The sequence below is a fragment of the Hyperoodon ampullatus genome (assembly GCF_949752795.1).
Source record: "Hyperoodon ampullatus genome assembly, chromosome: 8".
Lineage (NCBI taxonomy): Eukaryota > Metazoa > Chordata > Mammalia > Artiodactyla > Ziphiidae > Hyperoodon > Hyperoodon ampullatus.
The window spans coordinates 49,207,174-49,234,527 of NC_136921.1; the positions used below are offsets into that span (position 1 = coordinate 49,207,174).

A 27,354-nucleotide genomic window follows, 5' to 3' on the forward strand; every position below is an offset into this window, starting at 1 on the left:
CTATAAAGTTGTTTTAGCAGTCTGTAGTTGTTTATTTTTTGTTCCTACAAGAAAATAAGGGTGTGCAGTTTCTTGGTCTGCTATCTTGCTCTAAATTGTCTTTTTTTTTTTTTTTTAAAGAAGATGTTGGGGGTAGGAGTTTTTATTAATTAATTTATTTATTTTTGCTGTGTTGCGTCTTCGTTTCTGTGCGAGGGCTTTCTCTAGTTGTGGCAAGCGGGGGCCACTCTTCATCGCGGTGCGCGGGCCTCTCACTATCGCGGCCTCTTGTTGCGGAGCACAGGCTCCAGATGCGCAGGCTCAGTAGTCGTGGCTCACGGGCCTAGTTGCTCCGCGGCATGTGGGATCCTCCCAGACCAGGGCTCGAACCCGTGTCCCCTGCATTAGCAGGCAGACTCTCAACCACTGCGCCACCAGGGAAGCCCCTAAATTGTCTTTTATTTGGTATTATCTGTGCCCTCTGTCTTCACTGATATAAACAATAGAGACGAACCTGCATTACTAATTTTGTATGTTAATATAATCATTACGCAGGAAAAAAGAGGCAATGATTGGCCAGGAAAATATGTCCCAAAATAGTGTCAGTGTCAAAAAGAAACAATTCCATCATGCTGAGTGGGAAAAAATTATAACCAGCTAGATTTTTCTCCTATTTATACCTATTGCTTCTCTCACAATAGAAATGCTACCTCTTCTAGGTTATGAATATTCTTATAAACTTAAGAATAATTTTAGACAAGTTCTAACTGTTTTACATAGTTATTGTTTTAGATATAGTTATTAATTAGATTTCAAGTCTACAGTGTACTTTTTCTCTCTGTCCTCTATAAATGCCATATAGTTCAGACTTTGCTCCTATATTCATCCGAACTTGGGTTGCCTTCTCCTCATGTAAATGCTGTCCATCTTTACAGGCCCACATGAAACTCCATTGCTTTCTAGAATTCATCCCTGAATGCTTTGACTTACACTGCTCCCTCTCTTATTTGGATTCTTCTTAGAGGCAGTATACACACTGGAACATTTTGTTACTTAAAGAGAGTTGAGCAGGAACCCTTTGGGCTGAAAGGCACTGGGTCACAAAAGAATCTGCACTATCTTCCAGGTAAGAAAAACAAAAAACAAAAACAAAACACACTAGCAAATTCTTCATCCAAGACACTGCTATACTAGGAAGAACATAGAGGCCAGGTAATTAGAAATAGGGAATCAGATAGAAAGGAGAGGGTTTAGGGAATGTCCACAGTAGGGAGCCAAGGGAGAAAAGGATAAGGAGTGAGGGAAGGCTTAGGGCTGAAAACTTGCCCAATCGTAGTTTTACCAGAGACCTCATTCTTCCCATAAGCATTACTTTCATCTCATATTTCTATTTTTATATTGCTTTAATCTCATGTACCTAGCAGATGAAATCAGATCTTCTTCGTTGTATGAAGATGAACTCATAATTCTGTGTACGAAGTAATGTGTCGGCTCAGTAATAAGGTTTCTTTCTTCTATCTGGAAAAGTGCAAACCATATGTTACATAAAGTAGCGTTTGATATGCACTTTCTCATATACTTGGCATATTCTGCCCTCTAATCTACACTAGTATTAGAAAAAGTTTCAGAGATTACATTAAAAATGGATGAACACTGTAATTCTAATTAAAATGTCTCTTTCCAATATAATTCTTTGGAAATGGCTAGTAAAGATGATCTATATTATAATATTGAAGTCTGAATAAACATTAAAGATTAACCTAGCACAAACTTTGAAGAATATAGCTTTCCATTTCTGTACTTTACAAATATATATATATATATTTTTTTTGTGGTACACGGGCCTCTCACTGTTGTGGCCTCTCCCGTTGCGGAGCACAGGCTCCGGACACGCAGGCTCAGTGACCATGGCTCACGGGCCCAGCTGCTCAGCAGCCATGGCTCACGGGCCCAGCCGCTCCGCGGCATGTGGGATCTTCCCAGACCGGGGCATGAACCTGTGTCCCCTGCATTGGCAGGCAGACTCTCAACCACTGTGCCACCAGGGAAGCCCCAACAAATATTTTAATGAAAACTTAGTTCAAAAAGAAAAAGAACAGAGATATAATTCTGGTCAATTCAGAAGCTTGTCAAGTCAGTCATCTTAACTGTAGTCTGTTTGTTGGGAAGTCATGTGTGATTTTATGGCTATAACTTTTGTAAGAATACCTTAATTGTTATGTCTATTAGAATCTTGAAAAAACAGACTACTATTATTGGGATTATTGTATATGAACAATAATCCATTATATGAAATCCATTTTGACTTTTGGTATTGTTATAACAATTCTTTAGTTTTCTATGAAGCCAGCATTTCTGACTATGAGGCTCAAGAAAACTATTCTGCAGACTGCATTTGGTCATGTAATCACACAGGTTCCCAACAAATAGGTCAGAGTATGTGTTAAGATGATTTACCTGGGAAACTTCTGAACTGAAGAGTTGTATCTCTGTTCTTTTTCTCTGGTTCATCTCAGCTTTTGTGTTAACCTAGGAATAATGTCAGATGGATAATCACAATAATTGTCTCACCAGGAAATCCTGTATCATATACACTTTTCCAAGACATGTTTTGGTATGGATTTTTGGATAGGAACCACCCAAAGGGTCACTTAAGTCTAGACCATTATGTTATGTGAGGGGTATGGTATTAGGGACAAGAGCTGTTCCCCATGATGAGAGTGGAGTTTATGGGCTGATTGTAAGGGTGATATTTAAAATATTTTGATTAACTTGTTAACTTTGGGCAAGTTGGCTAAGTAACTTGTAAGAAAAAAGTTGGCTATGTAGCTGCCCAAAAGATATATATCTATGAAAGTGAGAGTCAAGATTCAAACTCAGACAATCTGAATTCGTGTGGATTCTTTTTTACCTCTTTCTACCTTGGCCTATATTCTGGTCCCGCCCTACCTGCTCAAAAGGTATTTATCAGCCAAAATACAAAAGGGCTAGAATCTATTAAAAGATGGATATAAATAATTAGCTTGCATTTCTCTTAAATAGCTTCCATTTTCTGTTATCCCTGGACTTCTAGCTAATATATGTCTCTTTCCATTACCTTCTTTCCCTCAATTGTGTTTTATGGCTTCATCTGTTAGTTATTTCTCTCATACTGTAAATGTTGCCAGACTAAGGAAGAGACTATCTGGAGCCATTTTAGTATTTTTTTCTGCCCAATTAAGGTACATTCTTGGACAGAATTTCTGAAGATCTCTACTCTTTCCATAGATATCTGGTTATTGACAGTCATATTTCTCACTCACCTTCCTCTGTGGCTTTTCCTCCCAAATAGAATCTGTTTCAGTCAAGCTTCTTGAGCAGGTGGCCACGTCAAGTTTAGCAACAGTTCTTTTAACTTGTCCCTCCTTTTGTTCTATTACATGATTTGAGGTTGCTTCAGTATTTTCAACATTTGCATTGGATGTGGGCTGACAATATTTGCTTAGTGAAAAATTCTTTTTCAGGCTACTTGTGCTTCGTGTTGGCTTGGGAGAAACAACTTTCGTTTCTACTGGCTTTGTGGCTTCTTTCACTTGATCTTCAAATTTTTCTCCTAAGTGTCCTTCTTGTACAATCTCTCTTAAAACAACTTCATCTTCATCAGACATTAGTTCCTCTTCTATGGTACTTTCTGAACCTTCTTGATCAATATCATGAGCTACTAACCGAAGGATAAGTTCTTTTTTGTTCTGAACATCTTTTAAAAGCTCCACCTTGGTGATATCAGGCTTTCTTATATTCAGAAATGAATTTCTGCAAACAGCCTGGAATTGAAGGTATAATGAATATCAAAAACAAATGCCTCAATCACTTTTCCTGTGATTCTATTATAATACAGCTATTTTAGTATGATTTCTAGTTTCAGTGTTAAAGTAGTATTATCTTAAGATGCCATGCTTACATTAGCAATATTTTAAAAAAGAAACATGAAAATCGTAAGAAATATTTGTTGTTATCTATCATTTCTTTTACCTTCAGAGGTTATTTTATTAATCTACCGTAATTTACTTCAGAGTTTAAAGGAAGGACTAAAATAGGTTTTTCTTCTTTTTTTGGTTAAACTTTATATTTTGTTGCATCATATTTACTTTTTTGTTTTTCAGTTACTTTGAAAGTTTGTGACAGAAGTAGACATGATAATAAATTTTTCTAAAATTGTAGATGGGTTATCATGGAGAAACTGAAATGTACATATTTTCAACAAGAAAGCAAGGTATTATCTGATCTTGACTTTTAAAAATGATGAATAACCAAGATTGTGAAGGTCTTTGACTCATTAATCCCTATAATTCCACCCCTGATCCTTTGGATACATTTTCCAAAAGAATCTTGAAAACATAAATCTTCATTTTTTTCTCACCTCCCTAGTCAAATCTCACTTTCCATTTTCAATGTGTTAAGACAGATAAAAGACAGTTACAATTAAATAATAGAACTTCTGCATCTCAGTAGCCTTTGATGCCACAGAACCTCCAAATTGTTTTGAGTTAATAATTCTAGACCTCAACATCCCTGTGTAACACTGTAAGCCAGTTTTTCAGATATTGGTGTCCTAAAAGAATATCTTCTGTGGAAACAAAATATAGACACAGCCTCCTTAATAATTTAAAACCAATCAGTTTTGATTTTCTGTGTTAGTGGAGGGGACCAGTGGTTTACAAAATCCAAAATCGTTCTATATGGCTTTGGAATTTGTGACTATATATGGTTTTCATATGTACATGCCTAGTGTGTTGGGAATTTATGGTATCTCAAAACAGAAAATAAAGCCCTTGGGTGAGGCCAACAAGTGTCTAGGTTCGCTGATCTAATCTACTGTTCTTTAGTTTCTTCTCTTGTCCCTATGCAGGAGAGTGGTACTCAGATTGGTACAAATCATATGTCTTATCAGAGTTGTCTAGGTCTGCTTCTTTGTGTTTTATTTTGAGGATGGATTTTCTTCCCCTTAAGAGGACAGCGGTAATTATTTTGGTTTAAATATTCCCACCCTGCTTTCCTGTGGTCTATAAATGACTTAATGAAAGAGAACTGGTAACTACAAGTAAGATTTGTGACAGAAAATTCTACAGATAATTAAAAACTGCTTTTGACTAATGTTATTCTATAGTCTGTTCAACAAATTTTACTCCTAAGGGGTTACTTATGTATGAATGAAGACTACCAAATAATATGCTAATGCAAACGATGAGAATCGATGTGGAAGGATAAATTTGAAAGGACTGCCATCTGGTTCAAAAAATTTAGGGAAAAGAAGATTAAATTAGTATGTCAGCCCATAATAATCTCAGTATTTGAGTATGAAAGCACAAAGTGCCAATTAATATATTTAACAGCCCTGAGACCTAGTTCAATGGGTTGCAGGATAGTGCTGAAGAAAATTTACTTCAAGTTTATGCTCCAGGGAGAATAGTTCTATAAAACTTTGCTCATTGTCCAGGCCACAGATTATACCCCTAAGCACACTCAGTACTCTTATGAGTGAATACCATCAGTAGAAGAGGCTCTGATAAAAATCAAAATGTGTAGTAGATCAGTGTAACTGTTGGCCAGACCACCCTTTGTCCTCAGTGGTATAGTTTCCTTGTAACAAGGACATCATTTTGTCATTTTAAAGTCTCAATTAGTTTAATATATTTGGGGCCTAAGTATGGAGCTGCAGGGCAGAGCTAGGGACTAAAGCATAAGGAAACAGGTTCATAAATATGGCAGCATTAAAGCAGCTAAATCTAGAACAAGGATAGAAGAAGAAAGAAACTTGACACTTCTTGAGAGTATAGAAGAACTTGAGGAAGGCTAATATAATTAAAGTGAAATAATAAGAAACAAGTATAACCTAAAAGTTTATAGAGTAATAGTAATCAGAGTAGTCTGATGTGTGTTGATGAATGTTTTTAAAAGTAAAAAGAGTAGTATTACTCCTGTAGAGCCTTAGGTTTGAGAAAGCTATTTTAGATAGTTTTATCATTATAATTTCAGTCAGCCTGATTTTACTGTTAAGGGTATGTCCCTATATTCCCATTATTTTTTTAAAGTCAGTTTAAACTCATTGTCTTAGGAAAACTAGCCTGAGACCTTTAGAGTGAGCCACAGAGCTGATATGGCAAGTCCCAGTAAGTCATATAACTATACGAATGAACTCGTGCAACCAATTTTCCTATTGGGCTAGGCAATAACAACAACAACAACAAATACATTCCCATATACCTATTTGAGGAAGGGAATCACAGAACAACCATGGCTCATTTTTTCTATTGCTTTTTCACTTACCTCAAAGGGTTTTACATTGAGTCGTCCCGTCTTATTCAATGAGGTACGTCTTTCTCTCTTTAACTGTCCTACAGTAGATGTGTCTGAGGAATAACTTCTACTTATTGATGCTCTTCTCAGTTCTGCTATGTTATGTCCAGTGTTTTTTAAACATTCCACCTTAAGTTTCTCAAGAGGTTGAGTTTTTACAGAAATTACTGCTAAATGTTCTGAGATAATGTTTGGATCTATTTTGAGTGGTTTATTCCCAAGATGTGGAACTATTTTAATTGTAGAGTCCTCTACAATTGGATCTTTATTTGACTCTTCTTTATCTAAGTCAGGGATCACTTTAGCATGCTCTTGTGCCTTTTGAACAATTCTGTTAACGTCTAGATCTCCGAAGAGACCAGCATTTGAATTCTTTGGACTAACTGTATCTAAGGGAAAATTTGAAACTTCATTAATAATTAAACTGGCCACTTTTTTAGGGAAAACTCCATTTGTACTTTTTATATCATAATAAAGATCTTTATGGGTTCCAGGTTGTTGTAGTACATTACTATAAATAGAATCAATAACCTGAGAAATCATTTCTATACTTTCTGGATTTAAAAAGTGTTCTTCAGAATCAGCAGCAGCAAGATTAATATTACTCTTAGAAATTTCAGCTGTCACAGATTTTGTCAGTTGAGATGCAATTTTATTTAACTCAGGCTTTGATAAGTTTTTTGCATGTTTGCTTGAAGCACTTGGCAACCTTACTATTTTAGCCAAGAACAAAGCCAATGCTTCCTCTAAAAACGTGGCATCTAACACAGAACTTTTTTTGGATGAAGACTTTTCCTGGGACTTAAATTCATCAATCATTTTGATCACTTTTTCCGTAATTTTGATAGCTTCCAAAGCTAATTCTGTACGTGATAATTTTTCCTCTACTTGAGGTTGAAATTTAGAATTGGAAATTTCTTTCACCAATAAAAAACCTATTATATCAGAGAGGATATTACTCTTACCCATTAAATCTTTAAATATAGAAATGTGTGAGCCAGAGTGCTTTAAAATACTGGTATAAACAGAATTAACTACTTTTTCAATGGTTTCATTGTCAGCTAAAGGTACAGTAGGCAATTCCTTCACTGGTGATACTTTAATCTTACTTTTGGAGATAAATTCTTGTATTGAATTTAATATTTTTGAGATAATTTTTTGAATTTCAGTTTCTAGGGATTTGGGTCGTTCATTATCTACTTTTGGAAACATAGATAAAAGCTTCAATAAAAATTTTACAGCAATTTCTTCTATTATGCTATAAGGCAGTATACGAGCATGTGATGGTTGAGGCTGGGGAGCATCAGCAGTTTGGATAACATCTTTAAGAATATTTTCAACAACATTGTCAACTTCTGCACACTGATATGGAGTTAGCTCTCCAGAAAAGTAGTTCTGCAACTGATTGCCAGTCACTTCTTGTAGAATTAAGTCAACCATGGTTTCTGAAAGAATTCTACATCCACTGGCTGCACAATTTTGTATAATCTCTTGTGATCCAAACTGTGACAAGAGATTATTATAGAGCGACTGAACCACTAATTGAATAATTTCATCATCATTGGGATGTAAGAATTCCACATACTGTATAATCATATTTTCATTTTTGGAGATCTCTGTTGTAACTGTACTTAATAACTTCATTTGAAGGAAATCTAGTTCTGTGAACCAGTTGCCATCAGATGTTTCTGCTTCGGTGTTGGATACTGTTGAGAAAATTTTAGATGAAAGAGCATAAATCACATTCTCTAAGAATTCATGAGGCAGCATGATGGTATATGGCAATGATGTTTGACATTCTTTGCTGGCTGTTTGAGCCACCTTTTGGACCTTTTTAACAACATCCTTAGTTTCCAGAGGCAAACATGATGAAGGTGGAAACTCATCACATGATATCAAATTTAGCTTATGTTGAAAAATTTCACTTATCATTGCACTAGTTAGTCGTCTTGCTAAATTTCCCCCATTACTCTTTATATTCTTACAAATGGAGTCTTGAGATTTATATTCCTTCAAAATATTGCACACAGAGGAGTGAACGACTTTGTTGACCAATGTTTTATCAATTGATATTTTATCTAGGAAAAGTATCTTACTTGAAGAGGGTTTTTCAGTCATTTTATGCATATTATCCACAGTTATTTTCTTGACGTTGGATGGTGCTTTATCTATATTTGATTCTTTATGACTGGGAGGTTCTTTAGGAACTGATGACACTTTATCTACGGGTAGAAAAAACTGATTTTCCTTATCTGGCCTAAATACCTTAATTTGAGCATCTGAAAACTCCTTCAACAGTGAATCAATAAATCTCATAGCTGTGTCATAGAGTTCAGCTTGATTTTCATCATCACTTACATTTTGACATCTATCATATGTTTGTGTTTCTGGTGAGGAAGAAAAGACCAATTTGTTAACCATTTCGGTGATAACATCTTCTAAAAATTTAGCAGGAAAAATTGCAGGTTCACTTTTTGGTGGGTACTGAGGACTGTCTGATTTACTAGGTTCCTTTTTAATATCCTTAACTTTTATTTTCTCTTTTTCTCTTTTTTCCCTTCTCTCTTTCTCTTTCTCCCTCTCTTTTTCTATTTCTCTTGCTTTCTCTTTTCCTTTTTCCTCTTTGGCAGGGAGATTTTTGTTAATTGACAGGTATAAATCCTTTGTTGAAATGGACTGTGCAAAATCCTTGCCAACCTCTTGAACTAGAGGCAATGATATATAACTTGGGAGACTTTGTCGTTTTGAATAATCTGCTGATTTTTGAGAATGATCTATTCCTAAGATATTATCATAAATATTTTCAATGACATTTTGAATACATTTATAATCTGAGCACTGTCCTTCCTTTATATCTATTTGAGCTGGAGAGTCTTTCCTCTCCTCATCATTTGGCTTTTGGGCAACTGTTTTCTCTGTTGTTGTCTTTGTATTTCTTGCTTTGGTTGTCAAAGAAGCTAACTGAAAGGGCTTGTCTTTTTTTAATGAATTTTCTCTTGTTTTGTCCATCTCCTTCTCAATGTCTATTGCAAAATCTGGTCCAAGTATTTCCTTTTCACATTCTGTACCATCAGTAGCTACTAGAAATTGTGTGTGTACCTCCTCACCTTGCCCCTCCTTATTTGAAGGTGATATGCTTTTCTTCTCAATTTCATTATTTTTAAGTGTTCCCTTCAAATACGGCTCCTGTTTATCTTTACTTTTCACACTAGTAGTTGGAGAAGTAACTTCTGATACATTATATTTTTGAATTGGAATTCCCATTTTATTTTCATTCTCTTTCTTTTTATTTGCCACATCTGCAGCTGACTCTGATAACAGGTTAACCATATTGCTTTTCATAAATCTAGTTACAGAGGTAACTATTGGATCTTGGATGTCACCTTTTTTCATTGATGTCTCCTTAGTTTTGAAACTTTTCTTTTTACTCATTGCACCTCTATCTATTTCCAAAGTGTCCAACACATTTTTCTGGTCTGAGGTTAGAGACGTGTGTTTATATGATTGTTCTGGTAAAGTAAGTTGGTTCCCTTTTAAGCATCTGTTTATCTGTGTAGAGGTTTTCTGTGGAAGGTGTTTAACCCTTTGGGTGATGTTATCTGGATTTAGAAATGAATAGAAGGTGGAAGACCAGTCTCCTGAAAAAAGTGGTTGAATCTTGAAAGCAGAGATGGCCTTCTGGGCTGAAGCAGCAATCATATCTGTAACAATGTTATTTTTATCATCCTTCTGAATAGCATTAGATCCATACTTTCCTATGAACTGATCATACACAAAATTGGATATCGTATCAACTGTCTCTTTATCAATTGGTGGAAAAGAAAAAATTTCTTCAGCATTTGGTAGAACTTTAATTTCACTTTTCCTAAATTCTCCTATCAGAGAGTTTGCAAATTTTATAGCCAAGCTCAAAATGTCTGGCTCTGGTGTTTCTTTTTTCTTAGAATCTTCAGTAGTACTTGGAAGAGAGTAAAACCTGTGAACAAGGTCAACAATTGCATCTTCCAAAAATGTAGCTGAATATAGAGAAAGCTGTCTCTTTTCTTTACCAGGTTTAGTATGTACAGAGACATGGTCATAATTAGATAAGTTATTGGAAGATGATTCTTCACCATGTAAAAATGGCCTCAGATGATGATCCATGATTTCCTTCATAATGAAGCCAGCTATTTTACTAGGAAATGAGCCTCCTTTTTTGTCTGCATCTTTCTGGACTTCAGCTTGAAATTCAGATTTTTTCAAAATATTATTACATATAGAGTAAACCAAATTCTCAATCACTTCTAATTGCATACTCTCTGCATTCTCCTCTGCCGTACCAAGAAGGATCTCATGTTCAGAAATTTCTTTGATAATTTCATCAGTTAATTTTGATGCTGCATCCACAAACTCATAATCTGGTGAAACCTCTTCCTCTTGTAGTTCACTTTCAGTGTCAGTTGAAAGGAAGATATGCACTAGAAGCTTGTAAATCATGTCTTCTAAAAGAGAACGTGACAGCACAGTAATACATAATGGCAAGGCATGGCTCTCTCTCATGATGACATTGAGCACATTTCTGATGATTTTATCAGCTTGAGGGGAAGAGTAGGAAGAAGATACTAATTCTCCTGAAACTAATGACTGCACCTGATAATCATAAATTTCTTCCAAAAGCAAATTATATATTTTTCTCCCAAAACAAGCTGCATCACTTTGTATAGCCCTATATATTTGAATCAGAGATTTATATTCATTTAATATTTTTTCATAAATTAGGTTGACTGTGTTTTTAACAATTTCTTTATATCCTTCTGAAAAACACATATCATCATCAAAGTTATCTGAAACTAAAATCTCCGATGTGGTGAACTCCAGAACAATTGATTTTACTGATGTTGTAACAATACCAGTAATTTTGTCTTTTACTGTATCTGGGTTTTCAGCAGCCAAGACATTATGTGAAAATGCATAAAGAAGTTTACATAAAAGTTCAGAAATTACTTCCTCCCAAAAGACAGCTGAATTCACAATGAAAGACAACTCCTTTTGTTTAGGATCTACTACTTTCTGTTCGTAAGTCTGATCAACTGCGGCTGAAAGGAGAGTTTTATCTCCAGATAAAAATAACTGAAGATGATGGTTAAAGATTTCTTTTATTATAAAACTTGCTATTTTTGAAACAGGTATATTACTTATATCTTTTTTATCTTTTGTAAGAGACTGGTATATATTTGAATAGGAAAGATCAGCATAAATGGAATTAACCATGGATTGGATATCTTTTTCTGAAATCATACTATGTTTTTCATTCCCATATTTAATAATACATATTGAATGTTTTGAAATTATTGACATGATTTCATTTATTAGTTTTATTACTGTATTACTTAAGTCTGATTGAGAAGTATTTGGGTGTTCTGTACTGGAGGCCAATGGACTCATCTGAGATATAAGCTGAGACACAATTTTTTCCAAATGAGTATGTGATAACATAGTAGTATATATTGTTGAAGCCTGTCTTTGGAATCTTGATTTAGTAATGTCACATTGAACTTTCTTTATCAAAATATCAGTACTAAGTTTGGATTGTGATCCAAATGGAAATTTTTCTATAAGATTTGGATGAATTTGGAAATCAAAGGTTTCGGCTAGCATGGTTTTAGTTATCCTTGCAGCCAGTGTCTTTGTGTCATTTAGAAAATCTTTATCAGGCATCATATCCATTTCATATGCTTGCACAACTTTGCTGTACACCATGTCAATAATGTTTTTGACTACACCTCTCTCCACTGGAGGCAAACATAAATTTTCCTCAGCATTCTCTAAAATGCTAACTTGGGCTTTTGAGAATTCCTCTGTTATGAACTGTATGAGTTTTTCAGCTTTATCAAACAGTTCATCTTCTGAATCTGTTACTGATTTTGTTTGTACAATGTCTAACACCCTGTGGAATATCTTGCTTAAAACCCCAGAAATCACACCTTCCAAAAAAGTTGAGGAATAAACACTGGCATAAAACCACTGCCTTTTCTCATCACCAAAATATGTATATGATGAAGAAGGTAATGACTTTCTGTCCACAAATAGCTGAAGATGTTGTTGACAGATATGTTTAATGATAAAACCTGCTATTCTGTCAATAAAGACATCATTACTGCTTGTGATATTTTGCTCAACTGATTCTTGAGACTCAGAGTTTGAAATATTTTTGAATACTGAGTCCACAAGGTGCTGAACATTGTCTTCTGAATAAACAAACTTGGTTTCTTCATCTTTTGAAAATCGAATTTCATGTTGGGAAATTTTCTTCCTAATATCACTGATTATATTTGAAGCAATTTCATTGAAATTAACTTTTGATCTATCTTTTGGAGTTTCTCTGTTTGCAACAATGCTAGATGCAGAAGGGAAAATTCTAGATAATAGTATTCTGATCATGTCTTCTAAAAATGTGTATGGCAGCAAGGTGTTATATGGAGATAAGCTCTGACTTGGCTTGGTAGACCTACTGATGTTACTAAGAACAACTTGAGTGATATTCTCAGTTGTTGAAATAAAATATGAAGAAGATGACAAATCCCCAGAAAACAGTGGATGAAGAAGGTAATTTGAAATAGCTGCTACAACTAAGTTGGTAATTTTTTCCACAAAAATATCGCTGTCTTCAGACTCTTTATCAACCTCAGGGTCCAATACATGCTGTTTTAAAACATTTCTATAAACTGAGGTGACGAGTTCATCCACAATATCTGTATCTTCAGAGGGGTAAGACTGTTCTTTGTCATTATATAGAATGTGAACTTTAGCTTTGTCAAAATGGTTATTTACTGAATTTACTATTTTTTGAGTCATGTTTTCCAGCTCAATTTCAGTGTTATGCTTTGGACTGAAAATTTTTGATAAAAGTCTGGCAACAATTTCCTCTACAAATGTCTTAGGGTAAATACCTGAGGGTGATGGTGTCTGGGGTCTGTGTGACTCTATAACTTCACTGAGAACCTGTTTAACCATATTTGATATTGTATCCAATGGAGTCTTTGGACGAGGTAAACCTTCTCCACACAAAAATCGTTGAAGATGATTTTCAATAATCTCTTGGATAATAAAACTGGCTATTTGGTCAACCATAATTGGGCTTCTGCTGACTATACTTTTCTGTATTGAAAGAAGAGAGTCAGATGTTTGCATAATATTTCTAAAAACAGAATCCACCATCTTCTGGAGGTTTTTTCCTGTACATAGATATTGATTATCATATATAGTGAACCAAATTTTATGTTTTGAAATGGCTGATATAACCTTATTTATTATACAGGTAGATGTTTCATTAAAATCTGAACTCATGAAATATTTTTTTCCCAAAGAGGACGCCTTACTGGGTGGAGGAATGAGTTGAGATAAAAGTCTTCTGATGATATCTTCTAAAAATGAGTGTGATAACATGGTGCTATAGCCTGCTGAAGACCTAGCTTGGGAAGTAAATTCTCTCAGGTTGTTTTGAAGTTTCTGTAATATAATTTCAGCGTTGAGAGGGTAGTATGAATTATGTAAGGGCTTTCCCCTGAAGCAAGATGGGAGCTGGTAGTCCAAAATCTCTAATAATATGCTATTCGTTATTTGTTCTGCTATTGAAGTACTGTCACATGCCAGATTACTACCACAGGTCATTTTCAACTTATATTGCTGTAAAACATAATAATAAACTGAGTCAACAATCCTACTAAAAGTTTCTTTATAGATTGGTGGAAAACACAGCCTTTCTTCAGAATTCCGTAAAACAGTGACCCTTGCCTTATTAAACTCATTCACTACATTGTTGACAAATAATGCATTCATCTCATTGAGGTGGGCGTCAGTGATATTTTCACTTTTGCCCCACAGTGAAATAGAGAGGTTAAAAAACAGTTCTGAAATTATGTCCTCTAAAAATGTGGCTGAATAAACACCTGTATTCATATCTCCTGGATATAGCTTATTATGGATGGCTATTGTATCCATATCCTTTGTTCCCTGTCTTTTAAGAGTTGACACATTAGCAAAATTTACTGAATACTTCTTGCCAAATGGTGCTTGTATTTTGGAGTTAACTACACTGAGATTATTCAGGGGTCCTGTCAAAGCAATGCCATCATAACTCGTGAGTCCTAAAGAACCTTTACCTTGTCCTAATTCGGTTAACTCTGGCCTTTTTGTTTTTATGAAACTAGACTGTATTTCTCTCGTTCCATACTTCAAATGCTTGTTTGCAAAAGGTGGACTTTGGGGGAGTTGTATACTGTGACATAATTTATCCATCAATGATTTAACCAAGCTGTGGGAAAGAACAGTAAGAATAGAGTCTGATGACAGTAAATCTTGATCCATTTCTGCCAGATTTTCCAAAACGTCTGACATATAATCCCCTTGAAATTGTTCACAGTCCATCGTTCTCTTACAATAATCAAATTCTTCATCTCGTACACTTTGAAGTATTTTTAAAAGTTGACATTCTTCTGCTGATATCTCTTCAGAAAGAGGGCTATTATCAAGAAAGACAGAGTTTGTGCATTTTTCTAAAAGTGTTCTAATAAGTTTCTCACACACAACATTGAGAAGGAAAACTGATTTGGGGGTAAGCCCTAAGTTATTTCCAAGTATGTTATTACATTGCCGATCATTTGATGATGAGAAAAATATTCTTGCTTTTTTATCAGCATCCATAGCCTCATCTGGCTGTTCATCTGGTAAAAATAAATCTAAAACAATACTGAAAACTTTGTTGACTACTTCTTTGGATTCATGAGTTTTTAGGCTACCAGCCAGACTATCTAACTTATGGGCCAGATAACTTAATTTATTTTTTTGAATGATATGATCAGTTTTGTGAGTAGATAATTCCCAGTCTCTGGAACCTTTCTGTCTTTGCATGGTATTTTTTTTGTTGCAAATGGGCACACCGTTGCTTCTAAGCATGGAAAATGGTCTATTTCTTCCACTGTTTTCCAGGTGATGATTTAACCGTATTTCTTTGGACAGTACATGAATCACACCTAGTAAGAGATCCTGAAAGAGACCATCAAAGTCAACAGCAGCTACTCCTGGGCAGCAAATGTACTTTCTTTTTAACGAAAACATTTGCTGTGCAATGTCAGTCTCTATGATGTTACTATTTAAAAGAATTTCAGCAATGATTTCAGAAATACTTAAAGCAAGTTCTCCAACAGAAATTGACCTACTCTCAAACACTTGAGAATCAATTGAAATAATTGTGTTAAATGCTGCATGGGAAGCTTTCTCCTTTTCTCTGCTATCTGTGGTGCAATCAGAAATGCTTGAAATTAAATGGCAAATGACGGACTCAGTGAGATGTTCACAAAATTGACAAAGCGAAGAATCATTGTATATGCTTCTTAGAGGCTGTTTTGATTCATATTTTTTTCTTGACAGTGTGGAAACAATAGACACCTCCTCACTGGAAACTTAAAAAAGAAAACATTACCATTTTAGCATGCATTAAGGGACATATGGAAAATTCTATATATTGGTAGTTATTTACATATGAATTTCACCTTTGGAACACCTCACTAAAGAAAAAGAAAAATCTAGTCAAGAAAGATATTGGGTTTTCTTCAGATACTTATGTTCCCACCTGTGGAATCTTAGTTTTAGCCATAAAGTTGAGAAAATAACCCTGAAGAATTCAAATCTCTAAGTCTAGTGCTGATACCTGTCTTGCTTAGATGGGTTAAGGTGCTTGAAGAAGCTGGAAATCCTGGGGCAGAGAAATGATTTCCAAGTGTGGTGTTACATCTTAACATGTCTGCAGTGATCTCTAGAGACTTCATATAATTATTTAAAAAATATTTTTAGTCAAACATATAATGTTATGTATTACTTTTAGGAAGCTAAAGAGTTGTGTTGCAATAACAACTTGACTGAAATAAAAGTGTGCTCACTTCAGAAAGGTTAGGGATGGACTGTAACATCAGCAGTACTTTAACCCCTAGATTAGTTTGTCACAAAGATGATGGGCCAACCCAGCCAGGCACAGGACTGTATTCTGCTATTCAACAGAGTACTGCAAATCATATACCTACTTGGTATGGCCGATTTCTTGGAGTGGTAGCCAGAGCTACATACTCTTTTTCACAAAACTTCCTCAGAATGTAATAACCTATTATACCTCTGCATGTGGAATCAGGCAAGACTCAGTGGAGAGGGGAGGCTTTAAGCTGAACTTTGACAGCTAGACAGGTTGTGGCCATGTTGAGATGAAGGGAGGGAGGAAAGAGTGTTCCATGTGGAAGGAACATGAGTGAAATCGCTGGAAGGCCCCGGACATGTCTGGGAATAGAGAAGAGATATGATAGAAAGAGCCAAATACCAGTGGGAGGGAATCATGGATCTTCTCTTCTTTGCTTTTTCTTATTCTCTAAGTTCAATTAGGCTATGCTTAAAGAAATTCTACTTATAAGCTTGCAATTGCAGACACACAACTGTCCACCTTGAAATCATACCAGTTTTAAGTATAGGAAATGGCCTCATTGTGCAGGTATGTAGGACTGAGAGTTTGTGTTCTGCAGTTTGAATGATGGGCAAGTGATGTATCTGGACTGGTAACGTAGCAACTAATTATTGGCAACTAGAATTACTGATCCAGTTCAAGGCTATAATAGATTATTAGATTGAATTTTATGAACTTTCCAATAATAGGTTTTCACATGTGAAAGTAGCTATCACGTATGGTTCAACCTCTAGCATATACAGATAAGCATTTTTAAAAAGGGAATGAAAAAATATTGTTAAATATATGTTTAGAGTGTTATACTTAAAAGGAATTTAATAACACTGGAATACAAGCAAAATAAGATGTTTAACACTACTGTTCTTATACACTGTAACTAATAATAGCAACGACTTCAACTGTACACATTAAAGTTGAATCACAACCTTCAGTTACCTGTACATTTGGTATGATTATAAAGAAGTCATGCATGAGAACTTTAAAAGATCTTTGGAACCGTACCTCATGTTCAACCAAAATCCCCTGCTTTAATAAAGTCACATTTTCTCTCATCTGCAGCTATGGAAAATTGAGAGACAGACCTTTTCGGATTCAAACCATATGAATGTTTACTTTTTTTTTTTTTTTTTAGTATCCTGCTATATTAAGAAGTAATTAAATACCCTCCTTCTAAGGCTGTTTTCAGAAAAACAGTAAATGAAGCTTCTTGGACTGGATATCTTTTAAATATATTTTTTCTAAATTATGCCCACTTTTAAATATATCTATTTTTTTCTAAATTATGCCCACCCTTGCTTACCTCTAGTTTCAAAGTTCTTGAAATATCTGACCACAGATGTGGTGACATGTCTTGCTACCAAATGAATTTCATTTGGACCCAGTTCATGATCAGCAAAAGCAATGACTTCAACTTCCTTCAGAGTCTTTATCTTCAGGTAACTCTTATTTTCCCGTTTTTGCATTAAAGAAAAATCTCCCCTGCTGGCTTCAGGTTTTTTATTTTCTTCTTCAGGTATACAACTGCTTCTTTTATCCCACATTCTAAGCAAACTTTTCTCCTCATTCTTTTGACCATATATTACAGACAAAGGGTTTTGCTTTGATATGAAAAATGGTTTCATTGTTTCTGTGCTCTCATTAATGTGTGGTTGACTTGGAAAGCCGTAGCTTGACAGCACAGTACTGACAATATTTTCTGCGGCTAAACAAATTTTGAGTGGAGGGACAGTTGTCTGAATTTGGTTTGGCTCAACAACTGGTTTGGAGATCTCATAATGAAACACTCTTGGATTTTCACCTTTTCTCATTTCCATGAATGACATGACTTGCTGTAATGCTGTTTCTGTGGATTCATTTGCTTTCTTTAACGGTTTTTGTAAGACACTCCCTTCAGGGAGGGAGCTATTTCCTTTCATAGCTTGATCAAAATAGCCCAAGTCAGATTCCTTTGGGCTAAAGTCTTGTACTTTGTTTCTAGAGCATGATGGTATGTTTTCTGAATCAGGCCTTTCCATTGGCTCTGAGCTTCTAATTGTGTCTTCTACAGAGGCTCTGGAATATAAGGGTAAATTTGATGAAGACTTATACCTTTTTTTCTTATCTTCCTCTGAATAAAACCCTAAACCTGGTACACTGCTTTGTGGAGGATGATTCCCGAATCTTACTTCCTTTAACTTTGACATGGGCATTTTCGTATTAGTTGCTAATTCAACCTGATTAACAATGTAGGTATTTTCTACTCCTTGGAACAAACTTTCCTTTGGAAGGTTTTTGATCAGAGACTCATTGAAATGAGTACACTGGTCCATCAGTGTACCAATGACCTCACTTGCTGCAATATTTTCTTTCAATATGCTAATTGAAGATGGTTCTGCTTGGCTAATTTCTTTGTCCATATTGCTCTTAATTATACCAAGCATGTCGCTGACAATATTAATGGCATATGTAAGTAACTCTGAATGGAATGAATGAACCTGTAGAAGGGTATTCTGTACATTTTCCTTGGAAATGACAGTACTTGACTTGGATTCATCAGAAAACCTTTTTAGTGGTTGTAATTTTGGCAACATCTTTTTGCTTAATAGTCTCTGTTGGACAGGAAAAAGGTTTTCTACAGGCATTTTCGCTACTTCAGAAAACTCATATTTAGAGATATATTTAAACTGTAAGTCTACAAATGACTCTAACAGGTTTAAACCCCTTTCTACAATTTCTCGAACAATTTGGTTGCTAGAGCCCAAAGGACTTTGGTCTTCGGTTTTAGTGTTATATATTGGTTCATTGCTGAGGCTGTCCTTGGTTGGAAAACCATATTTACTTTTAGTAGTAATGTGTTCTTTCCTACTTGCTGGAGTTTCTTTACCACGTGGAGTGGGCATTTGGGATAAAAGGCACAGCTGTAATTTTTCAAATAGCATTTCAACAATTTCCCTTCCAAACATATTAATTTGTGCTTTGGTGTCTTCAGCTCTCGTAGAAGCTCCCTTAAAACAACTATGAAACCTGTTTTCACAATCCTCAAGATGTGGCAAATTTAAAAGTGAAAAAGAATATTCTAATTCTTTTGCTTTTATTGAAATTTCAGTTAAACCATTTTCAGCTATCATCAAGAGCTTACATTTTTCATTTTCCATGTCATTTGATTCTGCTTGCCATTTGTCAAACATTTTTTTAAATATACCTTCTTTAGGAAAAATCTGTTCTAACTGTGAAGAAACATTTTCCAAGTAAAAACGTGCTTGTGGTTTGGCAAGAGACTCTGCACCTTTATTCCCCTGTGAAAGTTTCGGATCATCCAGATGATAGAATATGATAGGATTAGCCAAATTTTGGTTATTTGTAGCATATAATCCTTGCAAAACCGTACTAACTATTTTATTTGCTGCCATGATTTGGTCGGATGGTAAAGCTTTATCACTTACCATTGCTCTAATTTGTGTCACCTTTTCAAATTCTTTAACAGTTGTTTTCAGGATATTACTTATTATATCCTTGGCATACATTTTTAGTTCTGAAGTAGGCAACTTCACTTCCAGTAAGTTTTTGGCATCTCCCGTTGGTAGGATGTGTGGCAGCCCAATGGCAGTCTTGGACCAGATGTCTTTTGGAGTCTTCTCTCCAGGACCTAATTTAGTCTTGCTTTTGGCCTTAGTATAACTAGGTCCTAGGTGTGGTTTTGCTCTAAATTTAGGCAAAGGAGTAACTTTTGATCTTGCTTTTAAACTTGTTTTAAAACCTGGCTTAGGGTTGCCCTTAGGGCTCAGTTTAGAACTGTATAGCCTTAGAGGTTGCAACTCAACAGAACAACCTTTATGGGACAGGGCCTCTTCTAGATAAAGTGAGACAAAATTTGTGATCTTATTGAGAACCATTTGGACTAAATCCTTCCCCACTTTTAATGGTGAACATTGTAAAAAAGTTTTTTCCAATAGAGAGACATTTTGACTGCCTGCATAAGGATAAACCTGTGGTAGCATATAGTTAGTGAGATTACTTCCTATTCCTGCTTTTGTAGCTTCTCTGATGCATGATGATTTCTTTGGTAAAATATTTTTGTCAGTTGCTTGTACTTTATTATTTTCATATAACGATGTCACAACTACAGAGTACATTCCCCCCAAAACGCTTTCAATTATGTCACTTGCTACACTGTTAATATGGGATTGAAAGAAGTTTTTTTGTGTTATGTCTAATGTTTTAATTTTAGAGCTAGACATAAAGTGGGGGATTTCATTAAATGAAGGCAAATGGCCTATGATTTCCATTATTCTTTGATACACTTTACTTAAAATTTCTTCCACTTCACTGAATAATGCAGTTCTTTCTTTTTGTTTTGATTCTTCATTTTTCGTAAATATTTCTTCTAGAACAATTCTCTGGCTTTCCCTTTCCGATGCCATTTGGTTTTGTTCTAATGGATACTTTGAAAACAGAGACAGTTTGGTTTGTGTTTCCTGAGCTCTTTGTCCCAGTGATATTTCATTTGATGCAGTTAGTTGTGAAAATAAGTTAGGATTGTCTTTTGAGTAAAAACTGATTTCCTTTACAGATCTTTTATTATATAATATCTTTAAGATACTGTTGACAATTTCACTCACAGTGGTGATTTCTTGGAATGAAATGTTGTTTGGATATGGATGCATCTTTTGGATTTTGAGGTCTAAGTCATTTTTAATCAGCTTCAAAATGGCACTGGCAATTATGTCAGCATATTCCTTAAGACTAGCATGTGATAGATGAATTGTAGATCCAAGTTTTTCTCTGTAACTGGCAAAAGTGAAATCTGTGAGCTCTTCACTGAGAACAGTTTCATTTGATATTTTCAGAATATTCACATTTGATTCCACCTGGCTTGATTCACGAAAGATGCTGTCATCTCGTCTACAGTTTTCCAGTTCTGGGCTCAGACATGACTTTTCTTTAGGCTGGAAATCAAGAGTAATTAACAAATCCATTCTTTCTGTGGCGAATGATTCTAACCGATTGAAAATAGTTTTAGTAATGAAGTCAGCACTTTCCTCACATGGGTCAGGAACAGATTTTGTGGGGTCTTCTTTCTCTACTATAGTTATATGAGTATCATTAGCATAAGCTGATTTCAGATTTTTTGAAGATGGAAAATGCCCTGTTTTTCTTTCACTTTTTGACTCCATAAGAAGAGGCTGTTGACACTCTGCTTTTGGAAACATATCACAAAAGGTCAGGGGCAATCTTGTAGAAGTAGGATCCTTTGAATTTATGCTAAGTATGAGAGCAGAACTGAGATTATGAAGAACACTATCTACTATATCATTGGATATCAAAATGACATCTGACTTAGGAACTGAAAAATTTGGAGGAATCTTATTTGCACCCTCAATGAACATTTCAGAATTTGCTCTGGAATTTTTGCCAGCTATGCTATATTTCAAAGCAGGTGTGGCAAATGTGAGATTATTCTGATACAGTATTTTTTCATAAATATCACATAAGATACTTTCAATGGTATCTTGTATTTGAAACTGAAGTACTTTTTGATACTCACCCTTAATAAACAGCTTTTCAATTATACCTTCTTGCTGATCTGAATTAATCTCTTTGTCAGAATTGTTTTTGTCACATTTTCCTTTAGATGATACAATATCTAACACTGTGTTAACAATCTGACTTGCAATACTTTCAGAAACCACAATGTTATGAGTTAAGAAAGAATTTTCCCTTTCTTTATCTAATTCATGTTTGATTCCTTGTAAAATTTTTCTGGCCACTTCTATTGCATATGTATTTAATTTATTCAAAGAGACTTGACATAATGAATTGGTCTTTTCGGACATAATATGATCCACTGAGCAACAGGAAAATTGATCATCAGAATACAAATCTTTGGCTGATAACGCTTTGCTTAATGTACTCTTATCCTGCTGAATAGGTAAAGCCATTGGAACTGTGAAGTTGATTTGGGGACAAAAGAGAGATTGTACTTTGGAAGTAGCAAAAGTTTCTAAACTTGTTAATATTGCCTGTACAATATCTTCAACTATGTTTACTTTAGCCTGTGTGTCAACATTGAATCTGGAATGAAGAGTATATGGATTCTTGTTTGGCACAGTGATGGAGGACTTTCCTCCTCCACTGGTGTGTTCATGAAAAGAAACATTTGTTGAAAAGGTGATGGTCTTATACCTGTTTTCGCTTGCATTTCTCCCTGTCATAGCAGCTGAATAAAGTTTATCAAACACAGTTCTAACAACATCATCTGCCACTATGGTTACATCTGCTTCAGACATTATCATTTTATCTATAAATTGAACAGATGTTTGAGCAACTGTCTCTTCAACATTGTGAGGGATGCCACTTAAATAGGAATGGGAGAGAGAAAGCACATTTAATTGACTGACCAAAGCACTTTGAAAAATTTCATTCAAAATATTTCTTATAATGGGAACAATTGGAGATTTCTGTGGTTCTTTGAGTTTCACTTCAATTTTGTTTAAGGTTCTTTCTAGAACACATTGTTGAAGAGAATCTGATTTAGTTTCTTCTCTAAGTGATCTTCTCTCTCCAATGAATTCTCTTTCTGTATTTGCAGCATCTTCTAGAAATGAATCTGATTCAACTCCACCAGGAAGAAAATTTCCATAGGTTGGCCTGTATCTATAAGCTTGAATGCCTCTCTCTTCAGTTTCAGTTTCATTAAGCATATCTGAGGATACTGCATCTAAAATTAAACTGACTATATTCTCAAGCATTTGTTTGTCAGGTGGTGGTGTTTCCATACTTGTCCTCAAATCTAATGAGTTCATATTTAATTCTGTTTGAATAGCTTTCAAAATAGCACTTGATACCTTCTTTGCATGCGTGTATAAAGCAGACTGCAATAGTTCTTCATGTGTGTCCGTGAAAACACTGGGACTTTCATACTCCAAGTCCATCTTACTGCTTTGTTTATTTCCATCATTGATAGACGCCTCCAGAGTTTCTAAATTTCCATTGGCAAACCCTTCTAGTTTAGCAAAAACCATATTAAGAATATCTGAAGCCACAGCTTTCAGTTTGTTAGAATGAATTTCTTTTGTGCTCCCTGTTTTGGAAGACTTAGGAGCAATAGATTTTTCCTTGCTTTTAGTCATCTCTTTATTACCCTTCTGAACCATCCTGGAAACTATGCTGGAGATTATGTCAGTGCACTTGGCCATTTCCTCAATAACTGAAGTAAACGATAGGCTGTCAATATCAAGAGACTCTGAGACAGCTTTAAATCCTGAACTTACAGAACTACTATCCATGTCAACACTACATAATTTTGCAAGGATATATTCAAAAATTGTTGTGGAAATGAGCTGAACATTAGACTGCATTTCAGTGGCTGTTTGCTGATTCTCATTTGTCTTCTCTCTGCTTAGCTTACTACAAGATGGCTGACAGTAAGGGTGGATTCCTATGAGCTTGCATAACATTTCATAGAGTGTTTCCCCAATATTATCTAACACTTGCAATCTGGAATTCTCTTTGAGATCTTTTTCACTAATGACACTATGGAGAGCACATGGAGTAGCTAAAAATTTGTAAAAAGTTTTTTTATCCTGTCCACTTGGCAAAATGTTCCCTTTATCAACATTATCAGATTTGCATGATGTCATAGGCTTTGGATTATCTGAAGGGAGTGAAATATTGCTTTGATCTGAATGTCCACTTGATAATATTTCAGAAATGCAAGTTAATAATGGAGATGCCATAATGTCATCACTGAGATTTGAGACAAGAGATTCTAATTTATCAGTGTCAGTAAAAAATCCTTTACCTGTAAGGGATTTGGTATGGTCTGTTTCCCTAAGATTTAAGTTTTTCATATTGAGTTCCAGTTCATTCTGGATAGCATGCAAAACAATGTTTACCACTTTAGTTGTATAAGTACAAAGTTGAGATTGTAATGAAGATTGCTCTGCAAGTGAAGGTTTGAAGCCCATTTGCAATTTTGGACAAATAAATAACTTCAGCCTTTTAAAAACTGCATTAATGATCTTATCAGTAATGTCATCTATAGGCTTAGGTTCACTTTCTTCAGATTTTAACAGGGAAGGCTTTGCAGGATCTACATCGAGTGAAGATAAATATTTCATTTTCTTTTCACTCTCGAACAATATTTTTAATGGCTTTTGATTTGGTGCTTCTTTGACCATGTGGAGAGTGTCAGGACTCTCTAGAGAAGTTTGATGAACTGATGATGAAATGGAACTTTTGGTGGTATTGGGAATGCAGCTTGCCTTATGAAGTGTATTTAATATAGCATCTGTTATTTCTTGAGCCACTGCACTAATTTCTGACACAGAAAACATCTGGTCCATCCATTCTTGATGTGACAGTACTTGAGGTTTTTCTGAAACAAGAACTGAAGCTTCTTTGCCAGTTTTACTGTCTAAATGGCCAGGAGGAATAGAAGATACGTCCTTGAGCATTTCCTTTAAAATACTTTTAACTATGTTTTCTGAAGCCTTTTGTATTTGATGCTTTTGACCTTGGCTGAAAAACAAAGTGTCTTTATTTAAACAGGAATTTTCCTTTAAAATTTTATTCTTAAAAAATGGTAGCTCAGTCTTTAACCTCCGATCATGAAATGCAATTTTCCGTCTTGAAGAAGCAGGCTTTGTAGGTTGTTTGCTATTTCTTTTGTATTCAGGACAAGTGTTTCCTTTTGTAAACCAATGCTCAGGAATCTGTTCTTGTGATTTTGCTTTTTCATCTTTAAAAGATGAATCAAGCACATTTTCCACAGTTTTGTCTATTTCTTCATTATCATCTTCAGAATAAAGGACCATGCCAGAAACATTAATAGGTGGAAATGGTCTTCCACACCCAGGACCATTAGATAATCTAGTGCCAATGAGTCCGCACTTTACTTCATTGTCAGAAGGACTTCTCAGTCTAGAATGTCTACATTTTTGATTATCTGCTTGTACTGGTTCCTGATGTAACTGAGTAAAGATATCATCGAGCAGCTTAAGGAATACTACTGTTTCATCAGATAGAATAAGTCTCTCATTGTTAAGTTCGGTTTGTACATGTCCTAGTATAGTGCTGATTGCTTCCTCTATATAGCCAACCAAAGAGGACTGGGAAAAAATATTTGACATTAAATTTTGTATTTCTTCTTTAACAATTAAATTAGCTGCATCAAGTTCAGCACTACATTTCTTTTTGTTGGCTTTTATAAGGCGCATATATGTTGGGTCTGCCACATGTTGCTGATAGGAAAGTTTAGCTGCATCTTCCAGATGAGGAAATTCATATTGCTTGCAAGATGCAAGAGTCATCAGCTTTTCTAAAATGGCATGCACCATATTCTCTGCAATATCACACATGGGTTCCACAGTATGAGGCAGTGAATCTATTAAAGGTTTTCCATATGATGGAGTGAGAGATTCTCCACTGGGTGTTAAGCTTGGTTTAATGTTGACTGACAAATCTTCTTGTGAAAATATCTGGATACATTTTTTCTCAACTGCAGACTGTAGCTTCTCAAGCATATTTTCCACGATCTCTGAAGCTACTGAGCAGATATCAGCATTAGAAACCAAGTCTCCTTTTTCAGGCTTACTTTGGTCAACAAAAACTTCAGCAGTAACAGAAGAGATAGAAGGAATGGCCTGTGTTAAATCAGACATTATTTCTTGAAAAATGCTTTCCAAAATCAATTTAGTTTCCCCTTTTAAGTGACACTTAAAGTTAACAAAAACATTCTTTAAACTCTTCATTTCATTCATGGCTTTTGTTTTTTGATCAGAAAACAATGGACTCTCTAAGCCATCTGTTTCAGTGGTAGCATCCTTTGATTTTTTTGTGCCATCTGTTTCAGTGGTAGCATCCTTTAATTTTTTTGTGTCCGTTTCAAATGATGCTAGAAGGTGACTATCAGATTTACAACTTCTGAACTTAGGGTATGTATATATCATGCTTGTTTTATTATATTTGAGTTCAGATGTTATAGATTGTTCTTTAATGTGATATGTTTTTCCCACAACTGTTCTTTCCACATGGGCAGATGGTGGTTTTAAAGGTGTGGTTGGTCGCCTTACTGATATGTCAACTGCAAATGCACAGGGCTCTCCCTGCAATGTTTTAGTTGTTGCAGATGTGTAGCTTCCATATGTAAATTCTTCACTGCATGTGCTACAAAAACTCAAACTATCTGAAGAGAGGATGGAGTCATCACACACTGGGTATGCATTATTTTTCAACCTTTCTTCATACTTTGTGATGGCTGGGTATAATATACTGGTCACTGTAGCCACAACCCAGGTCATTATATTCTGAATTATGCTATTCAGTTCCCCAGAAGTTACCTGGAAAAGAGGCAAGCAGGAATGAAAAGAACATCATGTTAACAACTTACTCTATTCTGGGACAGAGGATAACATTTAATTTTTTATGTGAAACAATGCATAGCTTGATACCATCATCGTTATAAAAAGAACACAGTGAAAGAAAATCTATTTAGAATTTCAAATTAATTTCAAGTTGGTTTATTCTGTGCTACAGTAAAATACTTTTTGTATAAGTTTCCATTTGACCCCCATTCCCTCAGAAGTTCCCCCCCACACAACATTTATTGCCAGGATAAATGAATTTCTGGTAAAAAAAAAAAAAATCACTAACTTGCTATCCAGGCACATTACAGGCAAGTATTTTGGCAAGAAGAAACATGGTGTCTACAACCCAGCAAAAGTACTTTAAAATGAACCAGATTATTTCTAACAAAGCATTTCTCAAACAGATGCAGTCAAAACATTTGGGTGCCTTCAGAGGCATCTGTCTAGCTAAGATGTAAGGATGGAAAAGAAGCCATCTCTCCTCCCCTTCCCTGCTGCAGGGGTGAGCCTGTGATGTGTATATATGGAAATGACTACAGCTAATTGCTAAGAATAATTTGATAGGCAACAAAAAAGTTCATGCTTTACAGAGATTGAATGGCTTTGTATCCAACAAGAAAGTATCAGTGGAAACTGTCTTAAGAAGGCTGAGAAAAGGTGATGCACTGAGGGAACAAATGAATCTAGATTGAAGACAAGGGCAATCTA

At 35.2% G+C, this 27,354-nt stretch overlaps 1 protein-coding gene across 1 annotated transcript in view; it reads right to left on the reverse strand.

The window, feature by feature from the left end:
- FSIP2 (fibrous sheath interacting protein 2) overlaps positions 1-27,354 on the reverse strand; it is a gene marked incomplete at its 5' end in the record, with an annotated part of 128,443 nt that overhangs the window by 16,661 nt on the left and 84,428 nt on the right. The window contains 4 exons of the mRNA XM_079710693.1: positions 1,397-1,497; positions 3,282-3,782; positions 6,286-15,755; positions 17,601-26,619. Coding sequence (XP_079566819.1) covers positions 1,397-1,497; positions 3,282-3,782; positions 6,286-15,755; positions 17,601-26,619 — 19,091 coding nt within the window. The remainder of the gene's footprint in view (positions 1-1,396; positions 1,498-3,281; positions 3,783-6,285; positions 15,756-17,600; positions 26,620-27,354) is intronic.